This window comes from Hylobates moloch, unplaced genomic scaffold, assembly GCF_009828535.3.
Source record: "Hylobates moloch isolate HMO894 unplaced genomic scaffold, HMol_V3 SCAFFOLD_11, whole genome shotgun sequence".
Taxonomy (NCBI): domain Eukaryota; kingdom Metazoa; phylum Chordata; class Mammalia; order Primates; family Hylobatidae; genus Hylobates; species Hylobates moloch.
Genome location: NW_026652286.1, coordinates 103185589 through 103207808, shown reverse-complemented (window position 1 = coordinate 103207808; position 22220 = coordinate 103185589). Strand labels below are relative to the sequence as shown.

General features: G+C 48.0%; 1 protein-coding gene across 1 annotated transcript in view; it reads right to left on the bottom strand.

Annotated features, from left to right (window-relative positions):
- Nucleotides 1–15799: 15799 nt before the first annotated feature.
- Nucleotides 15800–22220, bottom strand: part of ADAMTS15 (ADAM metallopeptidase with thrombospondin type 1 motif 15) — a 27713-nt gene continuing 21292 nt past the window's right edge. The window contains exons 6-8 of the mRNA XM_032168172.2: nucleotides 21369–21550; nucleotides 21087–21262; nucleotides 15800–19405 (exon numbers count right to left, since the gene is read on the bottom strand). Of these exons, the coding sequence (XP_032024063.1) occupies nucleotides 18631–19405; nucleotides 21087–21262; nucleotides 21369–21550 (1133 nt within the window). The 3' untranslated portion in view covers nucleotides 15800–18630. The remainder of the gene's footprint in view (nucleotides 19406–21086; nucleotides 21263–21368; nucleotides 21551–22220) is intronic.

Here is a 22220-nt window from a genome sequence, read left to right as displayed (position 1 = left end):
ATTGTCTATGTAGTAAATCCAAAAGAGTTGACCAGAAAAACCCACTTAAGTGATTTAGCAAGGTTGTAGGATATGAGGTTAATATACAAAAGTAAACCACTTTCCTATATACCAGCAATGAACAAGTGGAATTTGAAATTTAAAACACAATGCCATTTACATTGGCACCCAAAATAATGAAATACTTAGGTATAAACCTAACAACATATGTGCAAGAACTATGTGGAAATAAAGACCTACAAAGCTCTAATGAAGGAAGTCAAAGAAAAACTAAACAGATAGAGAGATATTCCACATTCATGGATAGGAAGACCCAATATTGTCAAGACATCAGTTCTTCCTAACTTGATCTATAGATCCAGTGCAATCCCAATCAAACACCCAGCATGTTATTTTGTGAATATCAACAGGCTGATTCTAAAGTTTATATGGAGAGGCAAGAGACCCAGCGTAGCCAACACAACATTGAAAGAGAACAAAGTCAGAGGACTGACACTACCCAACTCTAAAACTTGCTATAAAGCTCCAGTAATCAGAATAGTGTGAGATTGACGGAAAATAGACAAATAAACTAATGAAATGGGACAGAGAGCCCAGAAATAGAGCCTCATAAAAATGGTCACCTGATCTTTGACAAAGGAAGAAAGGCAGTAGAATGGAACCAACACATTCCTTTTAACAAATGATGCTGGCACAACTGGACATCCACATGAAAAGAAAAATGAATCTAGATACGGACTTTAAACTCTTCACAAAAATTCACCCAAAATGGATCACAGACCTAAATGTAAAATGCAAAATCATAAAATTCCTAGAAGTATGTAAAAGAAAATCTAAATGACCTTGGGTATGGCAATGTCATTTTAGATATTACATCAAGGGCATGATCCATGAAAGAAATAATTGATAAGCTAGACTTCGTTAAAATTCAAAACTGCTCCACAAAATGCACTCTTGAGAGATTGAGAAGACAAGCCACAGACTAGGAGAAATATTTGCAGAAGATATATCTGATGAAGGACTATCATGTAAAATATGCAAAGAACTCTTAAAACTTAACAATTTAAAAAATGAGCAACTCGATTAAAAATGGGCCAAAGACCTGAAAGAACATCTCACCACCAAAAATATACAGATAGAAAATAAGATATGAAAAGATGCTTCACATTGTATGTCATCAGAGAAACGCAAACTAAAACAACAATAAGATACCACTACGCACCTACTAGAATGACCAAAATCCAGAACGCTGATGACACCAAACACTGACAAGCCTCAGTTGTTTCTTCAACCCTGCCTTAAATTATCTGAGATCCTTCAGTGGCCTCCATGCATTTCCTCCATTTTACCCTAAGTTAGCTCAAGACAACTATGGTCCCTTCCAAGTAAAACAGTACTGCCCCAAATAGCAAGACTTGGGCTCTGTCAGTTTAAATGCCATTAATTAAGTACAGTCATGAGTTGCTTAATGACAAAGATACATTCTGAGAAATACGTTATTGGGATATTTCATCATTGTGCAAACATCCTAGAGTATACTTACACAAACCTACACGCCTAGGCTATAGGGCAAAGCCTATTGCTCCCAGGCTATAAACTTGTACAGCATGTTGCTGTGCTCAGCACTGTAGGCAATTGTAACATAGTGGTAAGTATTTATGTATCTAAACATATCTAAACATGGAAAAAGTACAGTAAAAGTACAGTATAAAAGATGTTTTTAATGGTATACCTGCATAGAGCACTTACCATGAATGAAGCTTGCAGGACTGGAAGTTACTCTGGGGGAGTCACTGAGTGAGTAAACGTGAAGGCCAAGGACGTTGCTGTATATACTGTGGGCTTCATAAACACCGTACGCTTGGGCTACACTCGATTTATTTTTAAATTTTTCTTTCTTCAGCAAAAAATTAAACTTGGCTTATTATAACTTTTTTACTTTATAAACTTTTTTATTTTTATTAACTTTTCAGTTCCTTTGTAATAACACTTAGCTTAAAACACAAAAACATTGTTCAGCTGTACCAAAATATTTTTCTTTATATCCTTATTCTATAAGCTTTTTGTATTAATTACTTTTTTACTTTTTAAATTTTTTTGTTAAAAATTAAGACACAAACACACACAATAGCCTAGGCCTATACAGGGTCAGGATCATGAATATCACTGTCTTCCACCCCCACAGCTCATCCTGCAGCACGTCTTCAGGGACAGTAACAGGCATGGAGCTGTCGTCTCCTATGACCGCAATGCCTTCTTCCGGATACCTCCCTAGGGACCTGCTTGCCTGACCCTGATTTACAGTAAACTCTTTTTTATAAGTAGAAGGAGTACACTCTAATGATAAAAAGTATAGTATAGTAAATTCGTAAGCCAGCAACATCGTCATTACTTATGATTATTAAGCACTATTTACTGTACATTATTGTATGTGCTAGATTTTTATACGACTGGCAGTGCAGTAGGTTTGTTCACACCAGCATCATCACAAACACATGGGTAATGCTTTGCGCTGCAACGTTCGGACGGCTACATCACGAGACAATAGGAATTTGTCAGCTCCTTTACAATCTTATGGGACCACCATTGAACATGTGGACTGTCATTCACTGAAAACTTGTTATGCGGTGCATGACTGTAGTTGTCATCTAAGAACAAATATACTCCAGGCTTCGCTTGTCTAAAGCCTTTGATGGTGGGGGGAGGCAGAAGGGATGATTAAAACAGTAAAAATGTTCAAATGGATGAATAGAGAAAATCTTCCTCCCTCTGTCTTGATTTCATCCTCTGTAAAATGGGGACAATAGTAAGAACAAAAGATCTCTATGTCTATCCTTCCCTCTCCTAGAATCAGTGTAAATGTCAACCATCTTCGCAGTCTGTCTTCATTCCTTATCTCCAAATAACTGCTTCCTCCCCTCAACTTCAATAAATTTTATCTAAAACATTCCCACACTTTTTATCTTGTGTTTTAATTAGATGAGCACTCTGATATTCCCTGTTAAACTGTAAATTCCCTAAAGGCAAAAGTGTGTGTTTTATCTTTATTGGTCCATAGTGCCTAGTATATTACAAATAAAGTGAGAAGTGAGTATTTGTTGAAAGAATAAATCAAGAATAAATTAAGATGAGATAGGAGGAAGCCCTTTTAAAAGTATAAAGCATGGATTATAAAGCGTCCACGCACTGCATAAACGTAAGGTCTGATTCTCATCACTGATGGTGTGATCTTGGGCTAGTACTTTAACCCCTTCGGCGTTTCTCATGAACAAGGCTCTATGGACATGGATGACAGGGAAGGTGCAGTTGTAGTCTATTTGCTTTCGCTTTTAATTTCCCACTCTGAAGCTTAAAGAAACGAAAGTGAAGGGTGGGTACAATAAAACCTCCATGCCCATAAAGATAACAGGGAGAAATTAGAAATTATAAAGGAAATGGGGGAGATAAGTTAACTGGAATCACAGGTGAAACAGTCACTTGGTTGAGCCCTAAATTTAGCACTAAGCTTCCTGGTAACCAAGGCAAAAAGCAAAACACAATGGTGTTCATAGTTCTTATTGCTAGAAAAAGAGATTATACCAGTTATCAAAAAACACACACCCTTCCCTGGAGCTGCCTTCCAGAAGGAATTATGGTGTCATTCCTTTAAAAAGGCCAGTGAATGTCACTTTGGGCAACACTCCCTGCTACAGCATCACAGAATCAGGGAGGCTGCTGAAGAGTTTCTCATCTAGGGGAGCTCTGCTTCTGGTAGAGGGTCAGAAAGGACTGGCAGTAAAGAGCTGGGCCCCAGCCAACACCCGGCTCAAAGCAGCTGCAGAAACTGGCCAGTCACATCATTATTTAATGTTGGCTGATTAGATGTAGGAAAATGTCTGCCTAAAACAACTATTTTCAGTCTGGCACGAAGTGGGGCTGTTCTGACAATACTTTGCCATTGAATTGAGGTCTTTACTAAAACAGATCACAACTCCTGAGGGCAAAGCATAGGCCATGATAAAACATAACAGCATAGGTTTACTATTTATTGTAGCAGAGGGTCATTCGATAAATTCATCTAAAAGGTCATCAACTGTCTGCAAGTTAAAAAAGGAGAGTATTACACAGGGAAGGGGGCATGATGTTGAGGAAACAACAGCAGCAGAAAGCGGGGTGATGAGTGCCTGGGCCTTGGTTGTTCAATTCTCTCTGCTTTTGCGTCTTTGAGTGTCATCGTAAAAATGTTTTAAAACATTTCTCATGCAGGCTCCTGAGGAAAGTGATCTGGGCCCCGTGAAGCACGAGCCAGGGGTTACCGACTGCACATGGCTGCCAGTGAGACTCCATGAGGCCCCACGTGGCTTTCCCAAGTTCACACACAGGCCTTGTCCACCAGTCCTGGCTGAGGGCACCCGGTGACCTGTGGATTTTGAATGATCCCAGAAGTATCTCCAACAATGAGTTGAGTGTTCCCATTCCAGTGGCTGGGCTTAGCTCCCTCCATGCCTGCAACAAGAAACCTTGACCCTCAGTGGAGGTGGAAGCTAGAGGGAGATCAGGGGCTCTGGCTCTCCCTGGAGTTGGGGAGGCAGAATGGGGTGCTGGCCCTAGGGACTGGTGGGTCTGGAATGAGAAGGAAAGAAGGAGCAGGAACAGGAGGAAAGGCGGAAACCAGAGTCCTAGGGAAGCCAAGTCCCCTCGCCTGCAGACAAGCAAGTTAGCTTTGCAGAGGGAGCTGCAGACACCGTGACGTGAAGAGGTGGCCCAGCCAGAAGGAGCCTGCGGCTGTATTCTGGGGTGGAGAAAGGGCCTCAGCATGCTGGAGATGAAGGGTTGTGACCTGGGACTGAGGGAGTCATGGCGCGGGGTGGGGGTGAACTCTCCCCCCAGAGCTAAGTTCAGAGACGCTGTCGGCTGCAGAGCCCTGAGCTTGAGTAGGCTTCATTCCATAGACTGGCCCAAGAAAGGCGTATGCCGGGATCAGAGGCTAAAAAGAGAGCGCAGCTCTGACCCTGAGCTAGGCAGCCCCTGCCCCGGGGCAGCAGCCGGCTTTGCTCTTTCCTCCCTTGGAAGAAAGCAGAAAGAGAACATGCTTTGATTGTCCTCAAACAAACACTGTGTTGAGTAAAGAGATAAGCCCAGCCTGGGCTGGCTCAGGCGTCCCCAGGCAAGGGAAGTCACACTTCATATTTCCAACATGAAAGTCCCAGATGGGCCGGGCCTCGAACCTGGCAGAAAGCTGAGAGGCTGGGGCCTGTGCCCTGCAGGGAGAGGCCCAGCACGCGAGGGGTGATCTGCTGTGACCCGTGACAGCTGCAGCTGAGGCCCTTTTTTCTGCCAGCCAGGCCTGCGTGTCCAGAGCACATAAGATCCAACCCAGAAAGAGCCAGGTCCCCACCGAGGGGACATTGGTGGCTGATGCTCAAGGAGGTGCCACCTCCCTAGCCAGGGGCATTGGAAAAGTGACCTTGCTGGAAGGAACGTTGTCCTCTAAGAAGCTGCCTGATGTGAGAGGCAGGAAGGGAGAAGGCTTGGGAGGCGCAGGAGGACCCCTTTCCCATGCCCACGCGCCTTGACTGCTGCTGCCCTCACCTGCAGTGCACGCCTGGGTGACAAGGACACCGGGCACTCGGTGCTCTGCACGCCCTCCGCAAGCCCGTCAGCCAGGTACTGCTATTAACTCCCTTTACAGATAAGGAGGCCAAAGCACCGGCAGGAGCGACCGTCACTGGAGGTCACGCATAATTCACACGGCCTGAACTGGGGTTTGGACCCGCATCCTTGAGCTGATTCTCTGCGCCTCAACCTCTCTTCCCAGATGCCCGCCGCCCCCGACCGCGCACCCCTGCAGGTGGGACGCTGCCCTCGAGGCTCTCCCTGCGCTTGTTTCTCCCGATGGTGGGGTCCACCCCAGACCCACTCAGTCCCTGGTCCTCGTGGCCCTTCTTGTAACCCTTTCTCCGGACTCCTCCCACCTCCCCGCCTCCGGCACAAAGCCTGCAAGTATATATTCCTCTCTCCTCATCTCTCTCACTGAGAAAGTCAATCCCACAAGGCATCCCCCAAAGGAAAGAATGAAAAGAAGAAATAAAATAGTCCCCCATGTCTAGCCCCAGTATTCTTTTTAATTTTTTGTCAAGTTGGGCTTGCCAAGCCAGTCTCTTTCGATGAAGCAGAGGACTCGGGTGCAGCCGCGGCCCACGCAGGCTCTGAGGTGCAAGCCGCGAGCAGATGCCATCAGGGTGGACACACACCGTGGGCACACAGATGGGGGCCCAGCCCATGCATGAGACCACGAGTGCAGAGCCCAGGACAGGCCAGCACCATCACTACTTATGTAGTGGCCACAGTGTCACTGACCAAGTGTCAGTGTGGGCTACCAGGGACCCACAAAGAAAACTGTATTGCAAGACCCAGGGAAAAGGGACAAGAATCTATAGGTGCCTTTCAGAAATAATCCATGCCACGGGGAAGCAAGTGCCAAAAAGAAGCCAATCTCTTGGGTGGGGACAATAACCTAAGAAGCTGTCACTTGACTCTGTGGTGAAGCTATAAAGAAGCTCTTGGTCACCAAAAAGGAACAGTGAGGAGGAAAACTGTCAGATTCCCACCTGGTGTTGCAGACAACACCCAGCCATGACAGGTATTCCTGTCTGCTTCTAGAGACGTCTAGAATGAGCCAGTGTCTGCATGGCTTGATGACACTTCCCTTAAGTAATTCTCCCTCTATCTGTAGTTCCTGAGCCGCCTTCCAAATTTAATTTTCCAGGTAGGTTTTAGTACAAAAAAGAGACGAATATAACAACAAAAACATTGCTGTGTGTTGAATTCCTGCTAATATCTGCTTTACAGACATTTCTTCATTAAGCAGTCACAACAGCCCTCTGAGTTAGGGTTATTTTATAGACGAAGCTGTATCTGCCTATTGTGAAGTTATTTACAAGTAAACGTTGGTCTAACTACTTTTATTCCTCATTCCTCTCTGCACGTTTCAGGGCAGTCCCTTGCATAAATGGTAGACTCTCAATTATTTGTTCAATTAAACTGAACAAGATTTAACAACACTCTGGGATTAAGAACACATACTTCTTAACATAAATTGCATATAAGAGCTTTTTTCCTTGTCTATTACCTTTCCACGGTAATAAAAATAGCTAATATTCATCAGTCTTACTAGGCGCCAAGCACTGTGCCAATGAATGCATTCCATTCATTATCTGATCTGATTATCACAAAAATCGTACTATTTTCTCCACTATGAATGCAGAAACAGAGATCTAGAGAAGCTGTTACAAAGCAGCCAAGTCAGGATCTGAGGCTGTGCTCAAATTAAGAGTCAAACAATCTGACTCTAGGTGTGTGCTCTTCATCACTAAGCTAATACCAAAAATAAAGCATAAAACAAAAGACATTCATACAATAAAGAAATGGAGGGAAATCACCAGAGGTCATTCCTATACCACCACATCCCTATCACCAGCATGGCCCCCACTTTCTCAAAATTTTCACTGTTAAACTTTCAGCATATATCTTTCCACATGTTTTTTTGGTATACCTATATACATGTAGGTTACATACATACTATTTGTTTTCAAAATGGTATCATGCTTATTACACTGATCTGCAATTTATTTATTTTTAAAAATTCTAGGCACCTTTCTGTATGAGTATATTTAGCTTGTTATGAACTTAATTGTGACCTCCCCAAAATTCGTATGTTGTAGTCCTAACCCCCAACACCTTAGAATGTAACTATATTGAGAGATAGGCTTTAAAGAGTTCACTAAATTAACATGAGATCATTACGGTAGACCCTAATCCAATATGACTGGTGTCCTTATAAGAAAAAGTGACTAAGACACAGACACACACAGAGGGAAGACCATGTGAAAACACAGGGGAAGACAGCCATCTACAAGCCAAGGAGAGGCCTCAAGAGAAACTAACCCTGCCAACACCTTGATTTTAGACTTCCAGCCTGTGGGGTTGAGAAAAACCATTTCTGTTATGTGAGCCCTCCAGTCTGTGACACTTGTTGTGGCAGCCCTGGCCACCTAGTACATACCTCTGCCACGTTTCTTTTTAACTGCCACAGAGAATTCCATTTTATAAATGTACTATAACCGATTTAAATAGCTCTCTTTTTGGTAGCTTTCTAAATCCTTTTTCTCATTCCTTCTCTCTTCCTTTCTTTCTACCTTCCTCTCTTCCTTCCTCCCTTTCGTTGTTCTTTCTTCTCTCATCCTTTTCCATTACAAATAATGCTGGGCTGAACATTCCTATAGGTGTAATCTTGCATATTTATGAATGAGTGTTTTCAGAGGTTAGATTCATCAAAGAGCTCTCATGTCAAATATGAAGCATATCTTATAAGTCAGTATAAGTCATGTTGCCTGGGAGCTTTGAGTTTTGCAAGCATACAGTTTGTTAAATAATTCATCATGGTTCTTTCCCTGTACTAAACTGGCTTCCTGCTCTCCCTTCTATGTTTCCTGTTTTTTTGGTGTTTTTTTTATTGAATTTGACCTTTTTCAGAGCCAAAAAAAGAAAAGGAAGAAAAAAGAGTTATTCACATACTTGACTCTAGAAAATGACAGAACCCTTAACTCCAGAGAAGTCAAGGAGCCTGTTTTGTCCCTAGATTCAGTTTAGGACTAATTATCTCTTGGGTTCCCTAAGTGATTCCTTAAACTTGTAGAGACCAACCTAGGAAGTCACATGGCTGTCATTGCTCCATATGTCATTGTTGTCATTGCTAAATCCCTCTAAGAATAGTTCTGGGTGGAGATGGGCAGTGGCATGGCAGTGTTGCAGAGTTCTCCGTAGTTGGCTTCAAAGAGCTCAACCCATTAATGCAGAGACGTGTTTCTGGCACTAGGCATATAAATCCATATTCCTCTCTCCTCTCCTCATTTCTCTTACCTAAAAAAGTCAATACTACAGAATTTCAGAATACTATTCCCTTGTTTAGAAACCAGACTCTCCATTGCCAAGGCTTAACATGAAGCCTCAACTTTCTGGGCAGAACTCAAGCTCCCCCACCAGTCTGGTTCTACACCCTCTCCCCCACCACACCTCTCAGGCACAGCGCCACTGCTCCAAGCCAGCTTCTTCCTCCCCTGCAGAGAGGCTTCGGTTGTTCCTGCCTCATGTCTTTGTTCAGATCAGCTGTACCACGTCAACATTAGACTGTGACCTCTCAGAATGCACATCCTTTGTCTCATATTCCATTATTTCTGGAATATACTGAGAAAATAATAACAAAATATCAAAAAGAAAGAAGGAAGAGAAAAAGAACAGGGAAAGACACAGTCCTGCGTCAAGGGGAGGACTCCCCTGAGTTCCTCTGCACCATCTCATGGCTCTCTTCTCCAGCCTCCAACTCTGACCTGTGCTTTCCTTGCCTGTTTCAACTCCTCCTCTTTCATAACTCCTCCTCTTTTTGGACTACTCTATACTCTTTATTCACCTCCCAAGTGTATGCACAGTCCCCTGACCTGGACTATAGGCCCTTCAAGGTTATGGCCAATGCTTTGGGTCTCTTCTTAGTACTCCAAGCACACACTGCCATCGGTAGTTATTGAACCAAACTGAAAATACCTTCCACCACCCAATCCGCTCTTCTTTGACAGTTGAGATAGAAACTTGGCTATTGAGAATCTCTGTGAGATCAGAGGCCCAGGAGTAACTACTCTTACCATTTCTAGCACTAAACTTATCAAGCCACTTGTTACGTACCAACTTTTATAAACATCAGTTTTCTAATCTGCAAAATGGGGATAATAATAGAATGTACTTCATCAAGTTCCGATGAGGACAGATAACTTATGTAAACACTTATAAACTATAAACACATATGACATATACAACATACCATCCCGTAAGAGTGCCTGGGTATTGAGAACTCTTCCTTGGCAACAGCCGGCCTTCTTTTTACCCCACCTTCCACAAGGAACTGAGGTCTCTTTTCCCAAGGCCCAGTACAAGGAAAATGCAGTGAATAGAGCTACGCACTGGGCAGCAGCGCAGAGTTCAAAACAGATTTTATTTGCTAGGTATGGGCATGACAAGTAGAGGGAAGAAATAGAAATATTTAAGTATCAGTTTCCTGGTCGCTGACATCTAAAACTACTTTAAAAGTCAAGAGGTGCTAAGGAAACTTTAGAAGCTAATCTATGTAGTGAGATTTTGCAAATGTTTATTCCCCTTTGGAGGGCTGCCTACCAATGGAAGAGCAGGTAGACATGCCTTGGGTGAGGAACTTCCAAATAGGAGTGGAGAAGCATGGAAATTTTTGAAGTAGCATGGAAATTTTTGAAGTATACAGCCAAAAGATACATCTACTTTTGTTTCAAATGAAGTGGCAGACAAATTTTTTAATCCCCTTAGAGCTGAGATTTTCAATGGATGGAATCGATGTGTCTTAGAGCTTGAAAGGGAATGCGTAATTTATGATCAAGTTCAATGCCTCATCTAACAAACAGGGAAATGAACACCCAGAGGGTGACCTTGTGCAAATGACCCGGTGCTAGCAGAGTCTAGACAGAAGCTTAGGTCTCCTGTCTCCCCAGGCTGTGGTTGTCCAGGCCACCCGGGCCATGTCTAAATAGGTGACTTTTGAAGAAATAAGACTAAAGTGAACTCACAAAGACATAGTGGGTAACTAACAGAAACTTTCCCATTCAGCAGTTAGGTATTTATCTAATGATCTCAAAGGCAATCTATATGTGCAAACTTGCCTAGGATGTTAGGGGGAAAAATAGCAGTGGCCTAAACCATTGGAATCTCCATTTCAGATCGAGATTAGGCAACAAGGAGATTTAGCCAGATTGCTTCAGGAAGGTTTTCTTGCCCTGATATAATACATAAGATAAACCTCTCATTCAGAAGATCTTCAATTTTTGTCAACCTAAGTCCCATCCGCTTGCCAATCCAGTCCACAGTGTGTTACACGTTAAAGCCACAGGCTTCCTTATGGGTAACATATGTTGCTGAGACATGTGGAGCCATAATATCTCGCAACCCAGTGATACTGTCCCCAGAGTTAATATAACTCCACTAACATATGTTTCTGCTATTCCCATCCGGAGATACCAGTATTGAAATATATTATGCACAATGTACAGTTAATTGAAAGATACAGGGGGTATATTAAAAAATAAATCTGTTTCTACGACCTCTCCTAAAGTACATTTGAAATACCATATCGTTGCTTTCACACTAGTGTACGTGAACTATCTCTGTTGTTTTTTCTGGTCTCTATTTTTTCCTTTCACTTGCCCATGTCTTCTTGGTGCCATGCTAACCACACGACACTGAGGCTGGAGGTTGGGGGATGTGATGCCAGGAACTAAGGCAGTGAGTAAGGAGGCGTGGTTGGAAGTGAGAGCAACAGGAGAAATCATCAGTCATCTCATCCCTCGGAATCCTGGCAGTACCATATTTTAGAAACTTAATCCCAAGAGGAAGTCAAGTATATCCGCCTTTCCCCTGCCCTTGTGGCATGGTCATATCTATGTGTCAAGGAATGGCCTAATTTTATACTTCTTTTGTAAAGCAAGGAAGTCGTTGAGATGGAAAACATTGATCTGCATTTCCTCTAACACTTCTTTTATTGTCACACCCTGCACACGGTTAGTGCTCAAGACCAGCTCATACTCCTCCTAGATATTTCTAGGATTTATGTCATCCTCTCCAATCCGCTTACACTGCCAGGCTTTCATGGTCTTAAGTCTGGATCATTGCAGGTGCCTCTTACTTGGTCTTTCTGCCAACAGTCTTTTCCCATCCCAGTCCATGCTTACTACCAGCTCACTGGAGTGGTAAGCTAATTACGGTCTGATTTAAAATATTTCCATGGCTCTCTGCTGCCTGTCAAACAAAGCAAAAACTCCCTAATGCAATATAAGAAGGCCCTCCATGATCAGACCCCAGCCCAGCCCAGGCTTCAAGCCCATCACTCTCTCTCATGTATTCTACAGTCCAGCCACATCAAGCTGTTTTCATTCCTGACCTCCATGCCGTCATGCATGCTGGCCACACTTCCAGGAATCTCCTCATCTGCCCAACAAATTCTATTCATTCTTCAAAACCCAGCTCAAAAGCATCACTTCCCCTGACTCCTTCCCAGGTCCACTCAAAGTGATTCCCGCAATTGCTTCTTGTATAATTCCCATAGATCTAGAAGCATATCTCTGTTAGAGCACTTCTCATGCTCCATCATAATCATTTTCTCATGTCCATCTCCCCCAAAAAAATGTTTCTCGAGGAGTAGACTAATCGGTTCATTCTACAACTTATTCAGTAAATACAGGGCTTGAAGTCCTGATGCTGCCATTTACAAGTTGGCGGAATATCTAAGGTCCCTAACATCTTTGATCCTCAGCTTCCTGATACACAAGAAAAGACAGTGATAGAATATAATTCATAATGTTGTTATGAACAATAAATACAATAAGAGAAGTAAAGCCTTTAATAGAATGCGTATATATAGTTAATGCTGGGTGATGGCTATTATCATTGTATGATTACTGTGTGCCAAGCACTTAGTGCAAAGACAACTAAAGCCTGCCCTCGAGGTCTTTAGGGTATAGCCAGAGAGACAGACAAGCAATTAGCTCAATGTCAGAAGACGCAGAGGGTGCCATGAGAGCTCAAGATGGGGCACCTGCTGTCACTAAATATCACACCTGCTGGAAAGATTGAAAGCGGATGAATCTGAAACAAGGGAAAACAGGTAGAGACTACGGACATACTCCAGTGAGACATGATGCCGGCCTGCACTACAGCAGCAGCAGCGGGAAGGAAGAAAGGGACCGAGTTTGAAGATATCCTGGAGGTGCAATCAAGTCATGTGACTGGATGAATAATGAGATGTTTGGGGTGGTCTGTGTGGGGTTGGTGGGGAGTCTGGGTGAACACAGGTGGGTGGGAGGGTTACGTATGCAGACGCAGAACCCACTGACGTGTTGGTTTTAACTGAGCAGTGAGAGAGCACGTGATCCCCAAGGAAAGCATATGAAATGCATGAGCCAAGCAGAGGGCTGCAAGGAGCGGCAGCACCGGGCAGGCGGTGAAGATCAAACAGAACCATGTACGCAGACAGACGGTGCCCACACTGAGAAGTGTCCCCACAGTTCCACCAAAGACAGGCTCCTTCATCCGTCTTGGTTTGGTGCATGTTCCCAAGGAAGCCTCTGCGTCACAAATACTCATTGACCACTGACTGTGTCCCAAGCCCTGGGCTCTAGGTGCTGTGTGTAACTGCAGTTTCAGAACCAGGTTCCCATGCACTGCAGACTCGGCCCAGGGAGGGTGCTTAGAGAGGTCATGTCATCCTCCTGAACACGTTTCCAGAGCACTCTCAAAGGCTCTTTTCTCAAAATCCTCAACAACAACAAAACCACATCAGGAGTATCTGCTCAATTACCCACGGCAGAGAGTCAGGGTGCTCCGTGCTGAGGCCAGAATCCCAGTCCCCTGAGGTCATCTGAACTATTGGTCAGATGTCTGGGACAGCAGTGGCTTAAGGCCCTGGACACTGTCTGGGACTGTGGCTAGGTACAGGAACAGGGAATGATATGAAGGCAATTGTTTATAACAGCCTAGGAGTACAGCTAAAATCTCATCAAATTCCAGCCATTCCCCACGACAATATTTTCACCCTTTGCCCAAATCCAGTTTTTCACAAGGAGATTCCCTCCTCTCTTCATCTCCCTCTATCTTACCCTTTCTGCCAAAATTGTTCTCCTTTGGAAACAAATAGTTCTGTTTCTTCTTTGGAATGCCTTGGGAGGTCAGGAACTCTTTATCTCCTCCTTCACAACATTCTGGTCACTGCTTGGAATGTGACTTATGTTACTGACCACAGCTCAGGAGAGCAAAACAAAGGCAGGGCTGCCCAGCTGAGCACGAAGGGGTAGGCCTGGAGGGAGGGGAAGGTGAGGGCTGAGTTTCTGGCTGCCCTCTCCCTCCCCAGTTTCATGCTTTGGAGCAGCAAACATTTCATTGCAGGCTTCTCACAGCTGCCGGGGGCTGAGGGGTGACACCGTGGCAGTGATGTCTGAAGAGCCTGAAGGGGGATGTTCTGCTCTTCTGGGATTTGTTGCTGGGATTGCAGGCTTCGGGGCTGACTCACCCATGAGGGCTGGACACAAGCCAAGGAGCAAAGGAAAGATGCTTGGGTCACACGCGCTGCCCTTGGCCACGCCAGCTCAGCCTGCTGGGGGGTCGTCAGGGTTCACGGGGCAGGCGGAGCATGACCCAGGGGTCGACACCTTTTTGCAATTATCAAGGTTTTTTCTCACTGGGGCAAGAACACATTCCCCTCCAGAGGATGGATTACAAAGCAAATCGTTCCTGCCTCTCTTCAAAGGCCAGCAAATTTAGGAAACTTCTCCTTCCTTCTCCAGAAACTTTAAAATGCAGCCAAGTTTGTTACCCGCCACACACCCCATTGCCTTACCTGGAGCTCTCCTGAGCCTCCAGGCCCCGCTGTAGTTGGGACCCAGCCTCCTCTGCTTCCTCTGTAATTTGCTGATCCCCAAAGCAGCCCACAGGACCTTTTCCTTAGAAAGGTTTTACTGGCAATTGCTTCAATGGAAAACAAAAAGGATTACAAAAATAACCCCAGGAATATGACAACATTTTGAGCAATTTTAGAAAGATCTTACAATTGCTGACTTCCAGCTTAGACATTAATCCAGACCCCTGAAGTTCCCTTCTGGGCCTTCTGCTAGCTCATACACTCATGCAGGCTCTTCTGGCTAGTTCTTCCTTCTTCCAGAACCTTCTATCAAGTGCTGAAACTTTGTCCAACCTCCCCACGTCCCTCACCCACATGCCTGAAGGGGCAGCTCTCCCAGCTCAAGAGAGAGTCACTCCCCATGGCCTTGCCCTGCTGGAAAGTCAACAGGAGAAACCCTTTCATCTCTGAACCCCAAACTGAAAACAAACCATCAGCTAGCAAAATCTAAACCATAACTGGGCCTAGAAACCCAGACTGCTAAAGCTGGAAGTGCCCTAATAGAATACTGAATCTACCCTTCTCACTTTGCAGGTAGGAAATGAGGATTCCAAGAGACGATCTCAGACCCGTGACCAACACGAGTTTCTAGATGTTCTTTGCAGTGTGTCACACCTCATGCCTGCATATTTGCTAACATTTCCAGACCAAAACAAAACTAGGAAGAGAGAAACATTCTCCAAAGAGAATGAACCTTTCCCTCGGGACACTTGGGGTTTCCTCCTAAGGCAGGAGACTGGAAGCCCACAGGACAGGGGCCCCTCTGGCCTCTCCCGTGTCTCATCCCCTCACCCAGGCACAGCCCCAGAGCTTCTCTCAAGCCCTCCTCACACCCTGCCCCAGCGGCCCCCAGGACTGGGCCTTCTTGTCTGCTACAAGGCCCCTGTCCCCTTTTAACAGGGCTGCTGTCTCATCCTTCAATCTGTTTCGTTGTCCCTTCCTCTGAGGGGCTTTCCCTGATCGCTCTCCCACACCCAAGCTCTTTTTTCTTCGTTTCTTTTTTCAGCTCCTTCTCTCTGAAAAAGTTCAAATGCAATCAAACACCCACACCCAAGCTCCCACTCTTAGCATCAGTTGGTGTCTCCTTCACTTGTAGCATGATCTGTCACAACTCTGTGCTTGCTGACTTGAGCTCTGCCTCCTCAGCTAACCTGGGAGGTGCACAGGACCAGGACTGTGCCTGTCAAGGTCACTGCTGTCTCCATAGCTCCTAGCACAGTGGCTGACGAAGCTGGGCATTCCATGGATGTGAGGAATGCACGCATGAATGAGAAGCAGTCACAGAGGCAGGACACGGGTTTTAAATACTTACAGCTTTATTAGGAGAAGGCTATGGTCACCTCAGCAGCCAGCTCCCCTGTATACACAGTATACACAGCCCAGCCAGCACCCAGGTCCTTCCATCCTTCTGCAGTACATGGAATGCAAAAGAACCAAACACAATGGCGGGGAGGGAGGGTCTACCAATGAAGTGTCAGTGTCTAGTGCTTCCGGGAGCCAACTGCCAGGCTAGGGACACTCAAGTCCCTCGAACTGTCATCAGCTCCTGCCAGACCCCACTCCAGCATGTCGAGGTTCACGTGAGAGTGTTTGGGCCAGACTCCTCCAATCAGTGCACGCGATGGGCAGAGGAGGCTAGGGAATCCTGAGCCCAAAGCCGTATTGGTCCATCCCCCTCAAGAAGTTGTTGGAGCTTTCAGAATGTTCCTCTTCTTGTGTAGACATGAGATACCACTGTAACTTTACTCCATCACCAGAAACCTGTGCCTTGAGTCTAGTCTCTGCTCAGCCCTCGAGAGCATGGTTGGATTAAGGAAATAGTCAAAGGCAAGCAAGACAAACTCCCTAGGTTGTCTTGGTCATGCGTCTTTTAAAAGGGAAAGAAGAAAAAGGAAACACCACCATAACAGATAAAAGCACCGAGGCCTGGCTTGTGTCAGGAGCCAGAGTGGTTGTCCTTCCTTGAAATGGTTTGTAAAGTGACTGATGGCAAAAGCTGCTTCTGCTCTACTGGAGGCCAGCCTCCTACCGATGGCACCTCTCTTCCCACCCACCCAATCCCCCTGCCATCCCGCACAGCCCCCATGCCACCCTCTCCTCCTCCAGGAGGGAGTGCACCAAGCACAGGGCGCAGTGCTGTCGTCAGCTAGCAAGGATCTGCTTCTGCCTGGTACCCTGGTCCTTTTTGTCCCTGTAGCCCCACAGTGGTCACTGGCACAGAGGGGTTCCTCTTCTTCACTTAGTTCTTCAGGGGTGACTGCAGCCCTGCCTCAGAGACTGGCACCCCCTCTGCCCCTGCACGATCTCTGTCCAAGGGCTCCAGCCCAGCGTTAGACCGGATGAGAACATCATCGCAGAGGCTTGGCTGGCTGGCTAGTTGGTTTGTGGATTCTGACTATTAGGGAAACCCACATAAAAGAACTGAACTCTTCTCTCCCAGGAAGACACATGCTTTGATCTTAGGTCAATAAAATTCTCCACTGAGGTCCTGGATTCATCACCTACACTCAGAAGCAGAATATCCCATGTACATAGTGGGGCATCTGAACCTTCAAGAAACACCCTGCTTAGCCAAAGAAGCTGTAACCCCAAAATATCTCCCCACTTGGACCTAGAGAAAATGCCTGTTTCTATTTTCCTGACGTCTATAAGCCAGACAGGTCTCCAGCAGTTCCCACTAGTGGCTGCCAGGCCCCCTGGGTCAGTCATTGATTCTTGGTGCCTCCTGAAACCTACTCCCAAGGCGTCTGAAGAGGCCCTATCTTCGGCTTTGGAGCCCCAGCAGGGGGCTGGGCTGTGGGGAGCAGGAAGCCACACACCACACCCTCATTTCTGTGGCTGGACAGCTCAGTGTCCAAAGACTGAGTGTGGTGGAAGGACCAGGTCACCACTGTCCTAGGGGAGGGATACGGCTGGGTTCCCAGAGGGCGTAATCTGAGGTAGCAAACAGTGGAGAAGCTAAGGCCTAGGATGCAACGTGGCGTGCCCAGGGCAGACAGCAGTAGCTGTTTGAAATGAAGACGAGTTTATAGGCACATAGATATTCAGCACCTAGCCCTCCTAGGCACGCCCCACCCCCTCACAATGGGTGCAGGACTGTGGCCACCATCAGGGCTGTCTGAGGCGACACGGACCCTCCGACGTCAGCCTGCGTACACGTGCCTCTCTGGAGGAAGAAGCCATCAGAACTGCAGCCTCCTCCTCCCTATCCCAGGGTGACACCCCTCAAAGCCAGGCCCAGAGCTCAGCACCAACCCCAGTCCAGTGACAACAGAACCCTCCAGAACTTTCCAAAAACTCCCTGCATCAGCCACAGCCTCCATCGCCCCTAGCAAATGTCAACATCTTTCTGTAATGGCCAGCTCCATCTTGAAGAAGACAGCAGACTCCCTACTGACTTTCCCCTCTGCCTGCAGAGCCTCAGAGGACGCTTCCGTGGCAGCCCTACCACTAGTCCTACACCCTGCACGTCAGAGGAAGGAGAGGCTGCCTCTTTACGGGAGGGCCAAGAGTGCAGGATGAGAAACCTCAGGACTCCCTGTGCACGTCCACGTCTTCCCAGGTGGAGTGCCAGGCTCCAGGGGCCCTAATCTCACTCTCCCCGTGGCTTCTGCCCAGCCCCAGCCAGCTTTTATTGCTTAGTCCATGTCAGTTCAAAAAGGAAAGTGGGCTAAAAGCACCGTGAAAACCCTGCCTCGTTCAGACACGGCTCAGAGCCCATGGGGCCACCTGAGGGTGCCAAGCTGCCGGGACATGGCTCTTCCAGCAGCCTGTGGCCTCCGTTCTGGGGGCCGGGGTCCCTGAAGTTCTGCCTGGAAGGTGCCCATCCTCCAAGTCCCTTGGAAACTGGGCCTCAGCACCTTCTGCCCTGCACCTCAAAGCCTCTCCCCGCAACCGGCCCGAGGAGCGGGGCCTGAGGTAGACTGTGCGGGAGTTCCTGGGCCTCCCTCTGCCCAGTCCAGGGAGGAGGAGGGAACCTCTCGCCCCAGCCCATGGTCCTTGTCCCTGGATGTGGGTGACATCGTGGCGTGAGCCCCTAGCCACCGTCCTCTGCCCGCTACTCCAGCTGGCAGAACGCTGGCACATCAGTGGGGTGGAGAGTGAGGGGGAGAAAGGAATGACCCCACTCAGCACGGCCTCAAGACGCAGAAGTCCAGCTCCTGGGGCTTGCGGCGCAGGTTGCACTGGTCCCGGGCCAGCAGCCGGCCTCCGTGGCCCACGCACTTGAGTGGGCGCCTCTTAAATCCCCGGCCGCAGCTCTTGGAGCAGGGTGACCAGGCGCTGAGCTCCCAGGTGGGGCAGGGCTCCCCGCAGGCTTGGGTCTCCACAGGCCGATGGGCTGCATCACAGGCAGGGACCGTGCGCTGCCCCGGGGAGCCCCGGCAGTCCACCGCCCGCTTCTGCAGGCCGCTGCCACAGCTGGCAGAGCACGGCCCCCAGCTGCCTGCCACCCAGCGTGCAGGGGGCCTGTCGTCCGGCTGCTCCACCTGGTTGGAGAGGCTAACGACGCTGTTGTGCAAGACAGAGGGTCCCCGGGGGTCCTTGGGATGAGAGGACTTGTCTTCCCGGGGCTCTTTGGGCAGATAGAAGGAGTAGCGGACCCGTGGCGGTGTCATCTTCCCCACGGAGAGGACCTCCACGGTCAGCGGCTCCAGGATGGGCCGGGAAGCCTGCAGGCTCTCCACCGCCGTGCCCGTGCCGCTGTACCGCAGCAGGCTGCCCTTCACCACCAGGTCCCGCTCCACTGCCGACACCACGAAATGCCCGTTGAGCAGGTACTTGCCTTGGCTGTTCTTCAGAGCTAGGTAGTTGTCATCCCCAATCAGCCCCTTGTAGCCGCGCTGGCGGATGTCGATGCTTGAGGCGCCTGCGGGGATGGCCACCACGAAATTGTAGCCATGCCTGGGGTGGGAAAGGGGGGTTGTGCATCAGACAGAAGCCTGGACCTAAGGACCTCACGCTCCAGGATCTGTTTTCCTCAGTAAACCTCGCTTTCGGTGAATTCTGGCACGGGAGTAAAAGCACAGGTTTCAGAGTCAGAGAGGTCCCTGCCCCTTGGCGATTGGTGCTGGAAAGTTGCTGAACTTCTCCAAGCCTCCACATCCTCACCTGTAAAGTGGAGCTCAGAATTCCACACACCTCATTGAATTGCAGGGAGGACTGAGTCCACCAAAGCACATAAAGCATGTAGCATGGTGCCTGGCACACATCAAGGATGTGTAGACATCTGCCATGAGGACGAGGAGGAGGAGGAGGAGGAGGAGGACGAGGGATGGGGCAGGGGAGTAAGTCCACCATCCCAGAGCCTGAGGCTAGGAGCTCAGTGCAGTGAGAGGACATTAGCCCTGGAGGCAGGGACGCAGATCCAGCCTGGCTCACACTCCAACTCTGGCAATTTTAAGCAAGCCAGTATCTCTGGGTTCTGGTGTCCTCGTCTGCATAATGAGTAGGTTAAGCTAAATGATTTCTAAGGCTCCTTCCAGCTCCAACAGGCTGTGAAAGGAACATCTGCCATTTAACCAGTGAGGCAAGCCTGGGGTATGTACCTCCCACTCCCCACGTGGCCTCCCCACCACAGGTCTCTGCAAAGCACAGCCTGGAACGCCATCCGTCCCTGGTGCCCGAGCTCCCAGAGACAGGGCTGGGCATCCTCCCTTCGCATCACCACCCAGGGGCTCAGGAGACGGTGTCGTGCCCAGGGGCACAGTCAAGGCTCCAGGACAGTCATCTAGGCCTTTCCATCACCAGCACCTGGGCTCCCAAATTTTCCAGGCCAACCATAGCCCCCGCCCCCAACTGGGACCTCAGGTGCCCTGCCTGCCCCCTCTTCTTCCAGAACGTGGATCAGGGCTTTCCAAGGAGCATGTGTTTGACCTCAGGAAGCTCAAGCTGGGAGGCCCGGATCCTGGAGTTGGGACTAGATGCCCAGGGATTGCCCAAGATGTGAAGACTCCTTCAGTCCCAGCTGCTCACTTGCTGTCTCTTGGCAGCTTATTGCCATTCTCACCTCAATCTGATCCCCAAGGTCAAGGCCTCAAGCCCAGGAAGAGGCTGGCAGCTGTCACATTCAGCCTCATCAAGGTGAAGGTACGATGCTAACCATGTCACTTGGACTAAATCCCTTATTCCTCACAAAAGCACACATGAAATACATTAGTATTATACCCACTTTACAAGTGGGGACATCTAGAGATCTGGAGATTGAGTTCACTTGCCCAAGGTCGTCCAGAAAATGCGTAACTGCGATCTGAATCAGGTTGGTCTTACTCTAGAACACTATACAGACCCTAACAACTCTGCCCACCTTCCTGAATGCCATCTCCTGTTAAGTGGGTCTTCCCCCAGCATTCGTCTTTGCTTGCTGAAAGAATGAATGAATGAGTGAATGAATGAATGAATGAATGAGTGAACGAATGAGTGAGTGAAGGCCTAGCAGCCCTAGAAGGGTATGGGTGGCCTCTGCAGCAAGGGTACTGGCTGGATCTGACATTTACCCCAATCTAACCCAAGCTTCCAATACCCTGGGAAATTCCACCTCCCTCCCTTTGCTCCCTGGCTGGACCTTCCAGGGCCCAGAACTCACATGGGCTTGGTGAAGAGTCCTGTCACCTTCTTGCAGCTCTTATTGTCTCCCCCACACACCCCACACTTGTCGAATCTCTTCTTGGAGCCCAGGTTCCCATCACAGCCAGCCTTGATGCACTTGCCTTGGACACAGACGGAGGTGGAGTCAGGAGAGCACAGCGTGCCGTCCACCACCTGCAGCACCCCAGAAGGGGAAAAAGAAGGAAGAGCAGGGCAGCTCAGCTGATGCTCCCCCGAAGACCTGGTCCCTACTTTGTTCTCAGGCCCCAGGCTCACTCACCTTGGGTGCCAGCACATAGAAGTAGCCAGTGCCGTTGGCTCGGCAGATGAGCTTGCACTTGTCCCGGGGAGACACGCCTGAGTACTTGGGCACCCATGCCACAGCCAGGGTGAGCCGGTTGGTGCTGTGGTTGTAGCCATTGAAAGCCTCACACTGCTCCTCCCGGAAGCTCTTTCCGGAGGCTGGGGAGGGAGAAGCATAAGAAAGGAGTTGAGGGGAAGGGACAAGGCCGGTGCAAAGGACAAGCCTCCCTCCCAGCCTGCCGTGGCTCTCTTAGCCCTTCCCACCCTCATCACCAAAGCTGCAACCTCCCCCCATCTCAAAGCACTAAAGCAGGCTGGGCCCAAAGGACCCAGGGCACAGATGAAAACATATCCCCTGAGCTATGCACCACCTTCTCCAGTAACCCAGCCTCAAACTACCTCTAGGTTGCAAACTATTTTCAGAATAATGTAACTCAGTGCATAAAGCAAATTATATAGATTAACGACAACACCAGTTACATTTGCTACACAACTATGGATATATTTTGAAACAAGTCTGTGATATATATGCTTTTTTGTTAATGCATTAAATATGATTCAGGACCGGGCACAGTGGCTCATGCCTGCTAATCCCAGCACTTTGGGAGGCCAAGGCAGGCAGATCACCAGAGGTCAGGGGTTCAAGGCCAGCCTCACGAACATGGTGAAACCCCATCTGTATTAAAAATACAAAAATTAGCCGGGCACGGTGGCAGGCACCTGTAATCCCAGCTGCTCGGGAGGCTGAGACGGGAGAATCGCTTGAACCTGAGAGGTGGAGGTTGCAGTGAGCCGAGATTGCGCCACTGCACTCCAGCCTGGGCAACAG